We start from the raw sequence: 15,455 nt of genomic DNA on the forward strand, positions 1-15,455 counted from the left end.
CTCGCTCGCGCTAATACCTCCACGAATCCACGCGCGAACAATAACAAAGCGAAAAAGAAATTCATTTACTTAGATATAATGATGATGTCTAAGTGTACGTTTGAAATCCGTATCGGCAACAATATTAAAATCATAAGAGATTTTAAAATTTGAAAATCTCAGCAAAAAATCAGTAAGTATTCCTAACAAATGAAAAATTTACAGAATTTGAACATTCAGAAAATAATATTCAACGGCATTTCAACCCGTGATTGACTTCGAAATCATAATTCCGTTTCACTTCACTGTTAGAGTCGAAATTCAATTTTTGTTACACAAATATCTACAGCCAGATTTTAAAATATAACAAAAGCCGCATTTTTAGGGTTCCGTACTAAGACTCCGCTGTCCGTCTGTCCATCCGTCTGTCTGTCACCAGGCTGTATCTCATGAACCATGATAGCTAGACAGTTGAAATTTTCACAGATGATGTATTTCTGTTGCCGCTATAACAACAAAAGCTAAAAACATAATAATATAAATATTTAAATGGGGCTCCCATACAATAAACGTGATTTTTTTTGCTGTTTTTTCCGTAATGGTACGGAACCCTTCGTGCGCGAGTCCAACTCGCACTTGGCCGATGTTTTATTAATTTCGGTTTTCAGGGCAAAATGAGGGAAAACATCAAGTATATGGCGGCGGTTAGGTTCGTGTGAATCTTTACGCTTTTCCACTTAACGCAGCGTACTACGTAGGCGAACAACACGCGAACGCGAAGCGGCGCGGCGCGGGATGAAACAATCCTTTGATGCCTATAGAAGTGACGTGGGCGAACTCGTTGCGAACGCGAACGCCTCGCCGCGCGTGAGTGTTCGCCTAAGACGCAGCGTAAGATGCGTTTTTAAAAATGGTCCCTTCAGAATCTTCTTAAACGGGTTTTACTTTACTGAAGGTATGCTTGATTTTTTGTCGTGACAGTGAAGGCTAATATGGATGCGTCGAGTTCTGCAACCATAAAACATATTATCAAGCCCACACTGTTTGAAGAAATTTTGAACGAAACACATTATCTTTTACGATCACATAAACCCGCCAAACGGACTGCTCAATAAAACATAATGTCTTACATCATAACGCAGAAACAGACATACGGAAATTTATGGCAGATTACTCGAATGCCAGTTGTCGACTAAAGTAGAGACAAGTACTTAATAAAGTCTGGTAATCTCTGTAAAAGCTCCCGTCATCTGTATTCCCTGACGAATATGACCTCGGTATCTTTAAACTTTAAAGCAAGAGTGAATAGGCTATTACTGAACCGGTGAGCTTCATCTTAGGCTCTGTCTTCACTTCTTTCCATCAGGTGTGACTAAAGTCAGTCGCCGGTCAGCTTATAATAATAAAAAAATGCTTTTATCGAATTTAAACTGTTGTGAGTCATACTAACATTGCTCAAAATTGCTTTCGTTCCCCTAAAATGTACCTACTGTATGCGAGCGAATTCCGTGCACGGCTGAGGAATGTTAGGAATGTTGGTCGTCATGACAAAGTGATGGTGACTGGTGTCTTTTTGTACGTACGGGCGCGGCGCACACCCCCCACTTCCTCGACCTCCGAATGCACGGAATTGGCGCGCGGACAGTACTTTGGTCCCCACTGGGTAAGTGCTGTGCTTGAACAGTTTTTATAAATTAAACTCATTTAGGTAAGTGTTAAAACATGATGGTAGTGGTGGGCCATAATGGTTACTGAGTGGGACCCACGGAACACCATAGACGCAGGCCGGGGTTCAGGCACACCGAAAAGGAGATGGCGGGACGACTTGGACGCATTCTACCCCAAATGGTGGGAAAATGCAAATGACAGGGTCGAGTGGAGGAAACGAGGGATGGCCTTTGCCCAGCAGTGGGACACCAAAGTAGGTTTATAAAAAAGAGTTGTGATGGTCTTCTTTAAATCGTACCTACCACATACCTACCACAATACAAAAATTGTAAGTTTTAAATTAAATTTCGAATTATGGAGCATTTTACATTACTATTATGCAGATAAGGGGATCCCAACCTTATTTGTGTCGATTCTTTTTTGTTAATTAAAAAAAAAAAAAAATTACACCTCCGGCAGGACTCGAACCTGCGACCATCCATCCATCCATCCATTTTTCCTTTAATTTAAAAATTTGGAGTAACTCTCGCCGACGTTTCTACTTCATAAAAAAATAGTGAGATAAAAAATTCTGCGGCCTTCTTCCTTTTCTTTAACGCAGGTAAAAGGTCAAAAACTGAATGGTTTCCGGTTTCCGCACCCCTTTGCCATCTCGCTACACCCTCCTATTACGGGCACGCATTCCACTGAAATGTATTAAAAGGCAATTTAAACGATCACCAAGTTATTACCTACTGTCTCAGATTGCCTAGTGACTCGTAATCGTTCAATTTACAACAATCGATGTCATAATTTAAAGAAAATACTATATAAAGAACTAGCTAATTTATTTTTTACACCACATGCTCGACAAAGCCGGATTATATATCATATAAACCTCACCGAAAGCAAGACATTATATCCCTTGGCTTTAGCCGGGTTATAATGTTGTATGGATTTTTTTTAATACCACGTCGGTGGCAATCAAGCATACGGCCCGCCTGATGGTAAGCAGTTACCGTAGCCTATGGACGCCTGCAACACCGGAGATATTAGACCCCTTAAAAACCTGTACACTCATTTTTTAGAGAACCCCGTACTGTAGCCCCTTGGCAGGGAGCTCATTCCACAGCCGAAGCGTACACGGGAGGAAATTCCTCTTAAACCGCACAGTACGCGACCATCATTATTACCGCGAATTTCATTATAACCCGCCGGTCAATAACGTAATTTTCACTTTTCATAATCCTTATTGCTATGACGATAAAGTCTAATTTCGTTAAGCAAAATGTGTTGCACCCACCCTCGATATTCGAAAACCGAAGCCGCGGCCTACTAGATTCGCAAGATCTTCATTTGTTAAATCAAGTAGGCCACGCCGGCAGAAACAAGTTGCGAACTAAGCCTGTTTTTTATTGTCTCGCATAAGGTGAGAAAAGTAGAGTATATACCTCGGGAATAAAACTGTTTTTGTCTTGGGCGCTTGAATCCCTCACTGCACTCAGGACTCAGTGTCGCGCCCGTGACATAAAACAGTGCTTTATCCCCTTGGTGTACAATCTACCATTACATCTGTTTCAGTTTACTTAAAAAAACTTAAAAAACTCAAATGAGAAAATATTTATTAACATAATTTTATTCGTTCCCTATGTTGAACAAAATAACATTTTTAAGTATATGGAAATATTCAGCCTTTGTTACTTGTTGGTCTCTGGTTAACGCCGACTTAAACTGTACGCATACTTGACTCCCAAGCCTATATGTTAAAGTCGCATCGAGATACAGGTTTATTTCGAGAGAAGGGTGGATTAGGGTGAATCCCTTATAGTCATTTTAGTTTCATGAGACTTACGGCGCGGTTCGGGAAATGAATTAGAGATTCACTAGATATGAAATAGTAAACCTTATGGCGGTTGGCGCTTACGATATTATTAACGCTGCTTCAATTAATATTGGATGGCGCTTACGTCGTATAGCACCGCAATAATTTGCAATTATAACAAAAAAGTAATCGCTGAGTTCGCTTAAGCATAATATCGCTCATTTTTACGGCCCAGCCACGAACGACATCGCGCGGCGGCGGCCATAGGTGGGAACCAAAGGTCCGATCGCTGTGTCTCGCTCCAACCTATAGCCGCCGCTCGCCGCTGCCGCCGCCGCGCGATGTCGTGGCCGGGCCGTTAGAACTAATTTTGACATTTTTAGTTTCTGTGCAAAAATTATAATTTTTTAAAGTGCATTTTAGACCTACACCTATGACACTGACTTTTTTCTATCGAGCGAAAGTCATAAAATCAGTATTTGAATACCTGACATTCCTAGCGAAAGGCCTCAAGATTGTTAATTACATTTTTGGCAATCGTATTGTGATCTAAAAAGCGCTGCGACTTAGCTAACTTTGCGGTTTCACTCACGTATTTTTAGTCACTCGCGCGACATGTTTCGGAAAGCCTAGGTCTCCATTTTCAAGCACTAACAGTGCGTGAGTTAGTGACTAAGAGTACGTGAGTGAAACCGCAAAGTTAGCTAAGTAAGTTATATCTCACGGTAGTTTAAATTCGATTAGCTCTACGACTTCAAACTTCAAAAACTCCGTTCTCTGAGCCTGCTGTACCTTAAAACACGCTAGTAAACATAACAGCCTCATGCCCGTCGATTAAAGGCTTCGCAGTTAAAATACATACTCATATCATGTACAATTATGTATAGGTAAATAGTTGTTAGAAGTTTTAGTAATGAAATACAATAAAGGTACCTACAGCTACCCCAAAAGTTTCATATTGTTTGTAGCACACAATGTCTGCGTTACACGTTACATGGCTTCATTGTTGAATGACGTATTATTACTTGTTTAATTTAATTTGTACGGTAGCTGGGGTCTTCGACAACCATATATATAAGATCTATGATCTGAGTCGACAACATAATTATGTTTCCAAGCAAAAAGTCCCACTTTGTCGCTTGCTATATAAGGACGCTTTGCAAATTCCGTAACTGTATTTAAAGTAAAGGTAGTGATTTTAAGAATGTTCCCTTCCCCTTTACTAAGGACTAACATCCAATTTCTTCTAAATTGTTTATTAGTCCAAATAGTGATGTTGAATTTAGAGCCAAAGCTAAATTCAACATCACGCGTCGCCTTATACTTTATTAATGACTTGGGCCTAAAATAATATATTAAAGGCCTCTTGGATGCGCACCATTAGGTACTCTTGGAAGTAGTCATCAATCTTCCAGCACTTACGCAATTAAAAGGTACATATAAATATTGATGAAGCCTACACACGAGTAATGCACAGGTGTGCCACGTGCATTCAGCTGCAGAGAAAAAGAATAGTTTCAAAATATTATCCGGGCCGTTCTTTATTTTGTTGTCTAATCTAATAAACCGGCCAAGTGCGAGTCGGACTCGCGCACCGAGGGTTCCGTACTTTTTTAGTATTTGTTGTTATAGCGGCAACAGAAATAGGTACATCATCTGTGAAAATTTCAACTGTCTAGCTATCACGGTTCATGAGATACAGCCTGGTGACATACAGACAGACGGACAGACGGACAGCGAAGTCTTAGTAATAGGGTCCCGTTTTTACCCTTTGGGTACGGAACCCTAAAAAATACCTCAAATATTAATAATAATATAATATAGACGCGAGTTGGAACAGCCACTGGGTAAAAAGCGGCGCACACCTCTCGACACCCCTGAGCCGCTCCACAGCCGCTCACACCGATGTTGAAGCTGTGTGGATGTCGCTTTTTGTGGGGCCCCATCTTGTGAGGGCGTCACCGTCTGCCGGAAATAAAATTGCATAACGTTTTATTAGGCAGGCGTCCAGTTTTTAGGGTTCCGTACCTCAAAAGGAAAAAACGGAACCCTTATAGAACCACTCGTGCGTCTGTCTGTCTGTCTGTCCGTCTGTCACAGCCTATTTTCTCCGAAACTACTGGACCAATTAAGTTAAAATTTGGTACTCATATGTAAGTTTGTGACCCAAAGATGGACATGTAACGGAAACAAATTAATTTTACCCACGGGGGCCACTTTTGGAGGGTAAATGAGAAAGTTAAAAAATTAAGTTTGTCAAACTATATCGTGTTATATATCATATGAAAGAGCTCATTGTTAGAATCTCAAATATATTTCTTTTATAATTTTAAGATAAATAGTTTAGAAGTTATTCAAGAAAATAGGCAAAAAATGACCATTCCCCCTTTATCTCCGAAACTACTGGGTCAAAAATTTTGAAAAAAAATACACAAAATAGATCTTTACCTATAGATCACCGGAAAACCTATTATAAATGTGCAGTCAAGCGTGAGTCGGACTTAATTACTTAGTTTTTGATCCGACCCCTACGGGTTTTGTAAAGACATTTGACATAAAAATACATTGTTTAAATTGTGTAATGTACGGAACCCTTGGAACGCGAGTTCGACTCGCACTTGGCCGGTTTTTTTTATCCCATAGCTCAGTACTTAGTCCATCGCTTTCACCCAATAACCTACTTCATTTTAGATTCCATCAACTCTCAATAGTCCTTACACCCTGGCGGGTGCTGCCTCTGCGTGCTGCGGACAAGGGCAGCATTTGCTCGGTGTACCCCTTGTATTGTATTGTATTGTATTGTAGTTCGGGCGATTTTCCGCAACTCGACGACTGGCGCCTATTTTGCGTGACATAGGGGTGGGCTAGTCCTGCCAGCCCAGCTCCTCGAGGAAACCTATCAAACCTTTGATGTTGAGTAGGACCTTGGGGAGGTCTCTCGGGGATCCGAGATGTTTTGCCCTGTATGGGGCCACTCTGCTGCACTCCAGCACCACGTGAGAGGCTGTTTCTTCTGTCTCCATGCATCCTCTGCATAGGGGACTGTCTGTGACACCTGTTATAAAAAGATGTTTGTTAAATAGTCCATGACCTGTTATGACACTGGTCACCATGCTCAGTCGGGTCTTTCCTAATTGAAGGAGCACCCTTGTGAGCTTTCCGCTGATGCCAGGCATGGCTTGTTTGGCCTGTCTGCATCCAGTCTGGTTTAGCCAATGTTCTGTGTGTAGTTTCCCTGTACGTGCCAGCAGCATTGAGCGTACCTTGCTAAACGGTATCGGGAGGATCGGTTCTGGGCCAATCGCTCCCGCACTCGATCCTTGCCTGGCAAGCTCGTCCGCAGCATCGTTACCCCGGGATCCGCTGTGTCCTTTGATCCATTGTAGGGTGATCTTATTGTTATGACATACCTCCATTAGTCGTTCGTGGCATTCGTGTATAAGTTTGGATGTGACTATATGGCTTTTTAGAGCCATCAAGACTGCTCTACTGTCGGAGAGTATGCGGATGGAGGATCCTACTACCTTCCTTGCAGTGATGGCAGCCGCCGCGTTTATGATGCCCATGCACTCAGCCTGGAATACCGAGTTATGGGCTCCTAGCGGAGTGGTAATTGACATGTTCAGGTCTTCTGAGAAGGTTCCAGAGCCCGATCCGCTGTCTGTTTTGGACCCATCAGTGAAGATTCTGAGCTCCCGAGGATTGAGTCCTTCGTAATTGTCGTCCTCGTATAACTGTATTTTGTACCTTTTGTCGAAGATAGCTTGTTTATGAATCCGATCCGTGCCCGAATTGAGCACTGGAAATTCGTCATATACCTTAGCCAGGCAAGTTGTGTGAAGAGCTCCTATGATGTTGGACCATATATTAAGGGCTCGCAGCCGTACCGCTGAGAGACTGGCCTCTTATTGTATGTGTAGGTGCAGCGGTGGAAGGCTTAACATGACCTCCATGGCTGCAGTCGGTGTGGACCTCGTACAGCCAGTGGTGGCCGCGCATGCGAGCCTTTGGAGTCTTTGTAGCTTGTCTCGTACGTTGCCTAGGTTTGTTCTTGGCCACCAAACCAGAGCACCGTAACAGAGTAAGGGGCGGATTATTGTCTTATAGAGCCAGAGAGTAATTTTTGGGTTGAGTCCCCACCTCTTACCAATCATACCCCTTATATTTGACTAAAGTGTCATAAGGGCCTCTACGTGTTGGCTTTGGCTCCGCGCCCCCCTTCCAAAGGTCCGGAACACCATTGTTCCGTGATAGGAAAGACATACAAATATAATACAATATTTTAATATAATATAATGTCTTAGCTTGTTTTGTTCTGTAATTTTCCGTAAAATTTATTTGTGACCGCTGTGAAATTTCATTCCAGTATCTATATAGTCAGGTCATAAATTCTGTCACAAAGGTTTTGACTGATAAAATGTAATACAAAGCCTTCAATAAAAAAGTAATGAAAAATACATTGTTAAACATTGTATAATATACGGACCCCTTGGAACGCAAGTCCGACTCGCACTTGGCCGGTTTTTTATCAGTCAAAACTCTTTGTGACACAACTTATGACCTGACTATAGCCAACAACACTATTTATGGGTAGGTACTTCGTGCGCTCAGTTACCGAGTTCAATGCACGGTCAAGTTCTTCAAGGAGTCTAGTCGTTATTTTTATTTAATAACTGACAAGTAAATTGCACGCTAAAAAAGTGTTTACTCCCAAAGCCATCAATCAACGCGTGTGCGCATGAAAAATGACAGGGAAAATGAGTTCGTAACATGGTTTATTATATTAGGTAGGTACACGGTCTGAACTGGACAGCATAACTTTCGGGTACTTTATGAAATGTCACGCTAGCATTCAAAAATCAGTCAATCTTACGCACGCTCTATGCTGACGATGACGCCGCCATATGTTTTAAAATTTTTAACCGCTGTATAGCGTTCGTTCGTAGGAGTTTCCGTAGATATGTTCACAATTGTTTGCTCCTAATTATTATAATAAATGAAAAATTAAATGTTTAATGAGGTTTAATAAACATCAATTTGTGTAAAAATTTACGAAAAAGCGGTCGCCCAGTTTTTTTATTTGATGTTTTCTGTGGGATGTTGGCTGGTATCACCATATTATTAAGTTGATTGTGCAGATGGTCATGGTGCAGCCTGCTTATAGTCTAGCAGGAGCTTATACCTGGGGGCCTAGTCATGGAAATATGGAATAGTCACGTGACTTTTCGTAGCATCTGCCATCCTGATACATTTTTTTTCTCCGATGTACAAATTGTCATCTTTGGCTAGGTCCTCTGGACCTGGTGAACTTTATAAAGTTTTTTATGATATAGGAGGCAGACGAACAGACAAATCGCCCGATGGTAAGCGATTACCGTCGGTCATGGACATCCGCAACACTAGAGCTAGAGGGGTTGTAATGCCGGCCTTTAAGCTATAGGAGTACTCTTTTTCTTGAAGATTTCGTTTGTGAATAGCCTAGCCGAAGAGGCAGATGGGGCAAAGTCAACAAGATTAAAACTTTTAGTTCATCGGGGTAACGCAGCCAGCATCTTCGGGACCTTGTCGCAGGGGCCTTTTTAGGGTTCCGTAGTCCACTAGGAACCTTTATAGTTTTTCCTTGTCAGTCTGTCCCTCCGCCCGCGGCTCTGCTCCGTGATCGTTAGTGCTAGAAAGCTGAAATTTGGCATTGATACATAACATAAATCATGCATGGCAACAGAACGGTAAAATAAAACCTATTTACAAGAAAAAAAAAATATTTTAGGGCTGAACACAAAATGTCTATTTTATTATTTTTTGCTTAAACTAAATAGTGTGGGGTATCGGTGGATAGGTCTTTCCAAACGAAAACGGGTTGCCAACAACCATTTTTTCATAAAATTAATATTTTTGAAAATAAAAGAAAAAAGGAAAAAAAAATGTCCCCCTAACTTTTGAACCATGGATCCAAAAAAATATGAAAAAAAAAAATATAATAAAATAAATAATGACATGCTCTTGGCCGATTTTTTAGATTTAGTTTACTTTAATATAGTTTTTATTTTTGTATCGTTTGTATTTAGATTAAATATAATTTTATGTTATTTTTTGTATTGTTTATTAATATGTTTTGGTATCTTATTTTAATAAAAAAGTATGTCAAAGTTATTGAAAAAAAAAGTCAAGCAAAATATGTTGTTTAAATTTTTCCTTATGGAAGTTAACAACGTTAAAGTAATTTAAACTTTACTATCTAGTCCTTATTTATTATATTCCATAGTTACCAATATTTGTTCAAGGGCATAATTATTGGTTTTGTTGTTTAGAATTGTCAAAGGGAATGGAATTGGAGCTTGAAATAATTCCTTGTCGAAATATTTACTTGTTGACTTCGTTATTGTTTCTTCATTGTTCGGCGCAAATTGTCCTTTAGCTCTTTTATTATTTAGTGAAAAAACAACGTTTTTAATTAATTATTTTTCTTTTTATAGTCATAAAGTTAATTTCTGCCATTAATTATAAAAATAATTATTGACCAAGCGTTAGCGAAGGTTTACGTTTCAGCTTGGACCTAAATGCGTTCTTAAATATGTCCGGGGATGTTCTCCTCTACAGGTCGCAATTCTCATCTGAGTCTCTGGAAATTGTGTGCTTCAATAGTTAAATAGATTTTTTGTCGCTTCAGCCGGGCTAGCCTATGATTGGCGCGAGAGTATCTCGCCGCGACATAGACTACCCGTCCCTCTTTAATTCATACAGTTAGTAAAAGACGGATAGTCTATCGCGCGGCGAGATACTGTCGCGCCAATCATGTGCTCGGTCTACTGGTTTAGCAAATTTTTCTAAATGTCTACAGCTCACAGTCACTAAATAGTTTTTATTTAAATTTATCCTTCACCTGCGAACACGGGGTTCTTAAAAAAATTATTAAAAAAAAAAACAGAAATCAAATACGAACAAATTTAAAATCAAGAAATAAAAGGCTTTTTTTCTCTGTTCAATAAAATAATGTTTTGTGTCTTTTTCAGAAATTCATTCTTTTGTTTCAGAAACGTCTTAAAACTATTGAGACACTTTTTATTTGGGGTAGAAAGAGCTCGTAATTATGAGGAGAAATGACATATACTTAATTACATAAATGATAAGGGTGTCAATTTTTAAAAAATGTTCCCTAGTACCTAAATAATCAAAAACCGTCATTTTTTGTATTATATCATATAAATTATGATATATTAAGGAAAATGAAGAGAGGTAAATACCTGAATATCAAACCGAATTTATTTCTAAATGGGTCCAATTTCCTCACTTCATTGCTTTGATCTCATTGAAATTGATCAAATTACAGGCGCACGCTTCGCCGAGCATGTTTCAAGTTATAACATTTCATGCATGAGTGTGTTTTCTAGTAAAATGTAACTTATTGCCGAGTATCATGAGGGCGTCACTGGTCAATTCGAACAACGTGATAATTACTAGATACGATAACAATACGAGATCTAATAGATACGTTATAGTTTAATTCTCAACTAGTTATCTTTTGCAGTTCGATTCGAGAAACCAATTGTCATTATACGCTACAATTATTGTGACATTTTGGGATATCCATTCATCCATATCCATTCATCCAGATATTACTTAGACATCCAATGAATATTTGGGATATCCATTGGATGTCTAAGTAATATCTTAAGAAAATCTTAAAGAAATCGTTCGAGAGGACATTCGGAATCGCGGAAATGTCAAATTTGACATGACGATCTTAAATATCTCTTTATCGTTTCTGATTCATATCTAATGGATATCTAGATCGTTGTTCGAATTGGGCCGTTACTCCTTTAAAGATGTACGAATAAAATATAATAAAAACCTTTTTTTCTTGCATACATTCTTACAAATGAAATATGGTAGTCTTAGTAGTGCAAGTACTTACAATTTAAAATCTAAGTATTTATATACATTTACATATATATGTATATGGATATGAATCTAAGTTTTTTTAACCGACTTCCAAATTTCAAAAGGAGGAGGTTATCAATTCGGCTGTATTTTTTTTGTAATGTTTGTTACTCCATATATCTTCACCATTTCTGGACCGATTATGAAAATTATTTTCTTGATTAAGTATATACATAACATACAGATTGGTCCCGTATTAGTCAAAAAGCAGTTTACTCGTTAACCGCTGACTGGAAACTAATTAAAACTTTATCCAACACCCTGACCAAAGTTTGTCAAAATATTCACATTATCATTACAGTCTAGCTGCACTGCAAGAAATTCGAACCGAGCTACTTCGTCATTATCAAACAGTAGCGGATACAAGAGTGAATAGGCTGTTACTGAACCGGTGAGCTCCATCTTAGGCCCTGTCTTCACTTTCCATCAGGTGTGACTAGGGCCAATCGCCGATCAGTTTATAATAAATAAATAAAAAACACACCAAAAATAAATGCTACCTCCTAATAGTTTAACGACTACAGGATGTACAGATATAAAGCTGGAATGCATATAAAGTTTACGTGTAAAAGTAGCTTCACACTCTAATTATTACATATGTATTTACTGTATTTACAGTGGAACCTCGATAGCAAGTATCTCAAGCGAAACGTTAAAAGGTTTTTATTCAACTTTAAAGTTACAGAGTTAAAACTAATATAAAATTCGTATTTACAGAGTTAAGAATACAAATGCGTGCAGTTTTTCTGTTAGTTATAAGTAAACACACAATTACAGCAGATCGAGGCTTATGTGAAAATACAATATGAACAATATTTCTCGAGAGATCAGGCTCCTTACAAACGTAGTGGCCTATTTTTGGAAACAATAACTAAGGGCCAAATTGAATAAATTATGCCACGTCCTAATATTAGAGTGCCTTTTGAGAATGTTCGTCGTTAAAAGGTACAATGATATAATAACAATAGACATTAGCAGCGGATTATATTCATTTCAAAAGTCTTGAAAATCGCACCGGCTCTCGAGCATCATGCGGCTCTTTGGAGGTACAATTGCGGCTCTTCAAGTCTACCGACCCAACACACAGCAAAGTGAAGGTTAACTGGAAGAGATCCCTGAAAGGGATAAGTTCGCCTTTGTACAAATGATGCGTTTTTCTCTTGTTTTATGTTTCTTTTTGTACAATGAAGAGTTTTACTACTACTACTATTAAAGATACTTTACATGTTAGTGGTCCATTCGGCCGATCCGATATCGGATGTCGGAAGGAAGTAAAATGTAAGATATAATGTGTTTCTCTGTATTTATGTATTTAATAAAACATTATTATTAAAAAACGATAAATAACGCAAAAAAAGCGGACAATGCCAATTGCATCTCTCCTGCAGATGTTTTTGTCATAGGCGCCTTCCGACATCCGATATCGGAAAGGCGCTTACGATAAATTCAGCCATGTCGGAGCTCCCCGTCAGCTGTTGGAGCGATAATATTTGTTTGTGTGCGTATGTGTAGACATAATGCTTGTTGTATTGTGCGCGACCGTTAAAGACGGCGCCCGGCGCGCCCCCGCGGCCTGACTACGCGGAGCGGACAATGTGAAAACGCTCTGATTCTAATTTTAAGATACGAACTTTAAGGTATGGTTGTTTTCTATGTATTCAAGTATCTATTATATTATATCGTCTTCTTTTACCCACAACTGTGGCATTACATCGATTTATGTAAGATATAATATGGGGCAATTTCTATGAAAAGGGACCTTATTGTCGATGGCGCTTACGCCGTATAGCGTCGCGCGGCATTGTATTTATATAGGTGGATCGTTTATAATGACGTAAGCGCCATCGACAATAAGGTCCCTTTTTATAGAAAATACCACATATTTATTTATTTAAATGAAAATCAAACTTCAAGAAAGTAAATTTTTGGCTAGAAGATTTAGGCCCCTAGGACACCAAAGGATAAATTCTGAATACAGGCGTAAGATCGACTCGCTCAATAGTTAAAATAATCCAATTTAAAGCAACGGTCTATCCCACCCAATACAGTCCGATGATTTGCCTTTGTTCTGTGTCGATTACATTAAAGACTAATGAGGCTTTGTATAATTTGTCGAGGGTCTGAAAATTCCGAGTCCCTATCCCGGCGCAAATTATACGAAGCTAAAGATACCATTCAAGTACTTGTTTGACAATGGTTCTCAGTCAATGATACAAAAAAAAACCGGCCAAGTGCGAGTCGGACTCGCGCACCGAGGGTTCCGTACTTTTGTTGTTATAGCGGCAACAGAAATATATCATCTGTGAAAATTTCAACTGTCTAGCTATCACGGTCCATGAGATATAACCTGGTGACAGACGGACAGCGGAGTCTTAGTAATAGGGTCCCGTTTTTACCCTTTGGGTACGGAACCCTAAAAACGGTAGCTTAATAATGCAATCAAATTCGTATTAGTCACTATCTTTTTGGCTGTAACGTCGCAAGAAGTAGGGAGGGATAATCGAATTTAAACTGTTGTGAGACATAACTATGGATTAGTATGGATACTATCCATACTAATATTATAAATGCGAAAGTCTGCATGTCTGTCTGTCTGTGTGTTACATCTTCACGCTTAAAACAATTAATTTGAACAAAATTCTACTCGTATTTACATTTAAAACATAACTCTTAAGGCCGTTCCGTCGGTTTGCCGCTGTCTCTGTCACATTTCGCAAGAAAGAACGGGAAAAACCATGCGCGCCAAGTGTCACTTTTGATCGAATTTTGTCGATTTTTATTCATTTTAAAAACGTTACCCTACAATATCGAAATTCGAAAGCTATGAAATTATTATTTAAGTTAAGATTGCTTTTTCTTCTTTTTTTATTTATAGTATCACATAATAAATAACCGAGTAAAGTTGGATTAAAAGTTCGAGTTAGAGGTTACTTTGGGAATTAATTGTATCGAGCGAAGTGTCATAATTCGTGTATCGGAAGCTATGATATTAAAGATAATATAGTCAAGAACTACATAAATATTTTTTCCACGTCTACGAATATCAACGCCTCTTAGAAAAACAGGATCATAATTATAAGGAGATTTTTCGCCTTCTGGCTCAGGGAACCGCCTTAACTCTACACGTAATAAGTGAACCAGTTACATTGTGCACAAAGTTTACAACACCCATTTTAAACAATTAGAAATTTTGTACAACCGCAGCTGTTATAAAGAGCAGGGAGGCCAATTCAAACTTACATTCTGACATCAAAATGATACCTAAATGATGTCAGTCGCGATTTGCGATCGTACTCGTATTACGTATTGGCGTAAGCGAGACGCACGGGCGACTGAAATCATTTAGATATCATTCTGATGTCACAATGTAAGTTTGAATTGGCCTCAGGGACAGAATACACGCCAAGGGCGCATTCTCATTTCAAATGTGAAAAGTTTGACAGTTAAGAAGAAACTGCTGTGTACATTTAATAATTGTATCGCATTGTATTAATTTTCGTAACAAAAGCTTATAGAATACGCCAACATATTTACATGTAACTTAAATTGAAATGGCTGATACACACCGGGTAACAGTGAACGATACGGTCATCTCTCTCTATTACTTTTACTTTCATATTAGTGCGACAGAGATATTGGCGTTTCATTAGCAACGGAGCGTAAACGATTGGCATCTTGGCTAGGCACCCAGGCCTGCGAAGACACAGTACACGTCGTTACATTGGTTGTAATCTACGGCATTATATGGGAAATGTCACATTGCTTGCGTAGTGGACACGTAATGAGTTACGTTTAAGCTAACATATGTATAGCAGTCGGCACTTACGGTGTTATTAACTACAATTCAATACTAATACGAATACTAATGAGGTACTAAAGCGACGTAAACGCCTACCGCCATTAGGTAACTACCCGTGAAAAATCACGTATATTATATTTCTTGCAAAAATAGTTTAAAAAAAAGATTTGGGGAACGCATCAGGGCGTCTACATACAATGCTATAAATAAACTATGTAATCTCAGGGATTGCACACAAATGGAAGCGAAAAAAACTGCTTTTCAAACTGC

At 38.9% G+C, this 15,455-nt stretch overlaps 1 protein-coding gene across 1 annotated transcript in view; it reads left to right on the forward strand.

The window, feature by feature from the left end:
• Positions 1-653: 653 nt before the first annotated feature.
• Positions 654-15,455, forward strand: part of LOC134742763 (QRFP-like peptide receptor) — a 49,400-nt gene continuing 34,598 nt past the window's right edge. The window contains exon 1 of the mRNA XM_063675950.1: positions 654-688. Coding sequence (XP_063532020.1) covers positions 654-688 — 35 coding nt within the window. The remainder of the gene's footprint in view (positions 689-15,455) is intronic.

The sequence above is a fragment of the Cydia strobilella genome, chromosome 7 (genome assembly GCF_947568885.1).
Source record: "Cydia strobilella chromosome 7, ilCydStro3.1, whole genome shotgun sequence".
NCBI lineage: Eukaryota > Metazoa > Arthropoda > Insecta > Lepidoptera > Tortricidae > Cydia > Cydia strobilella.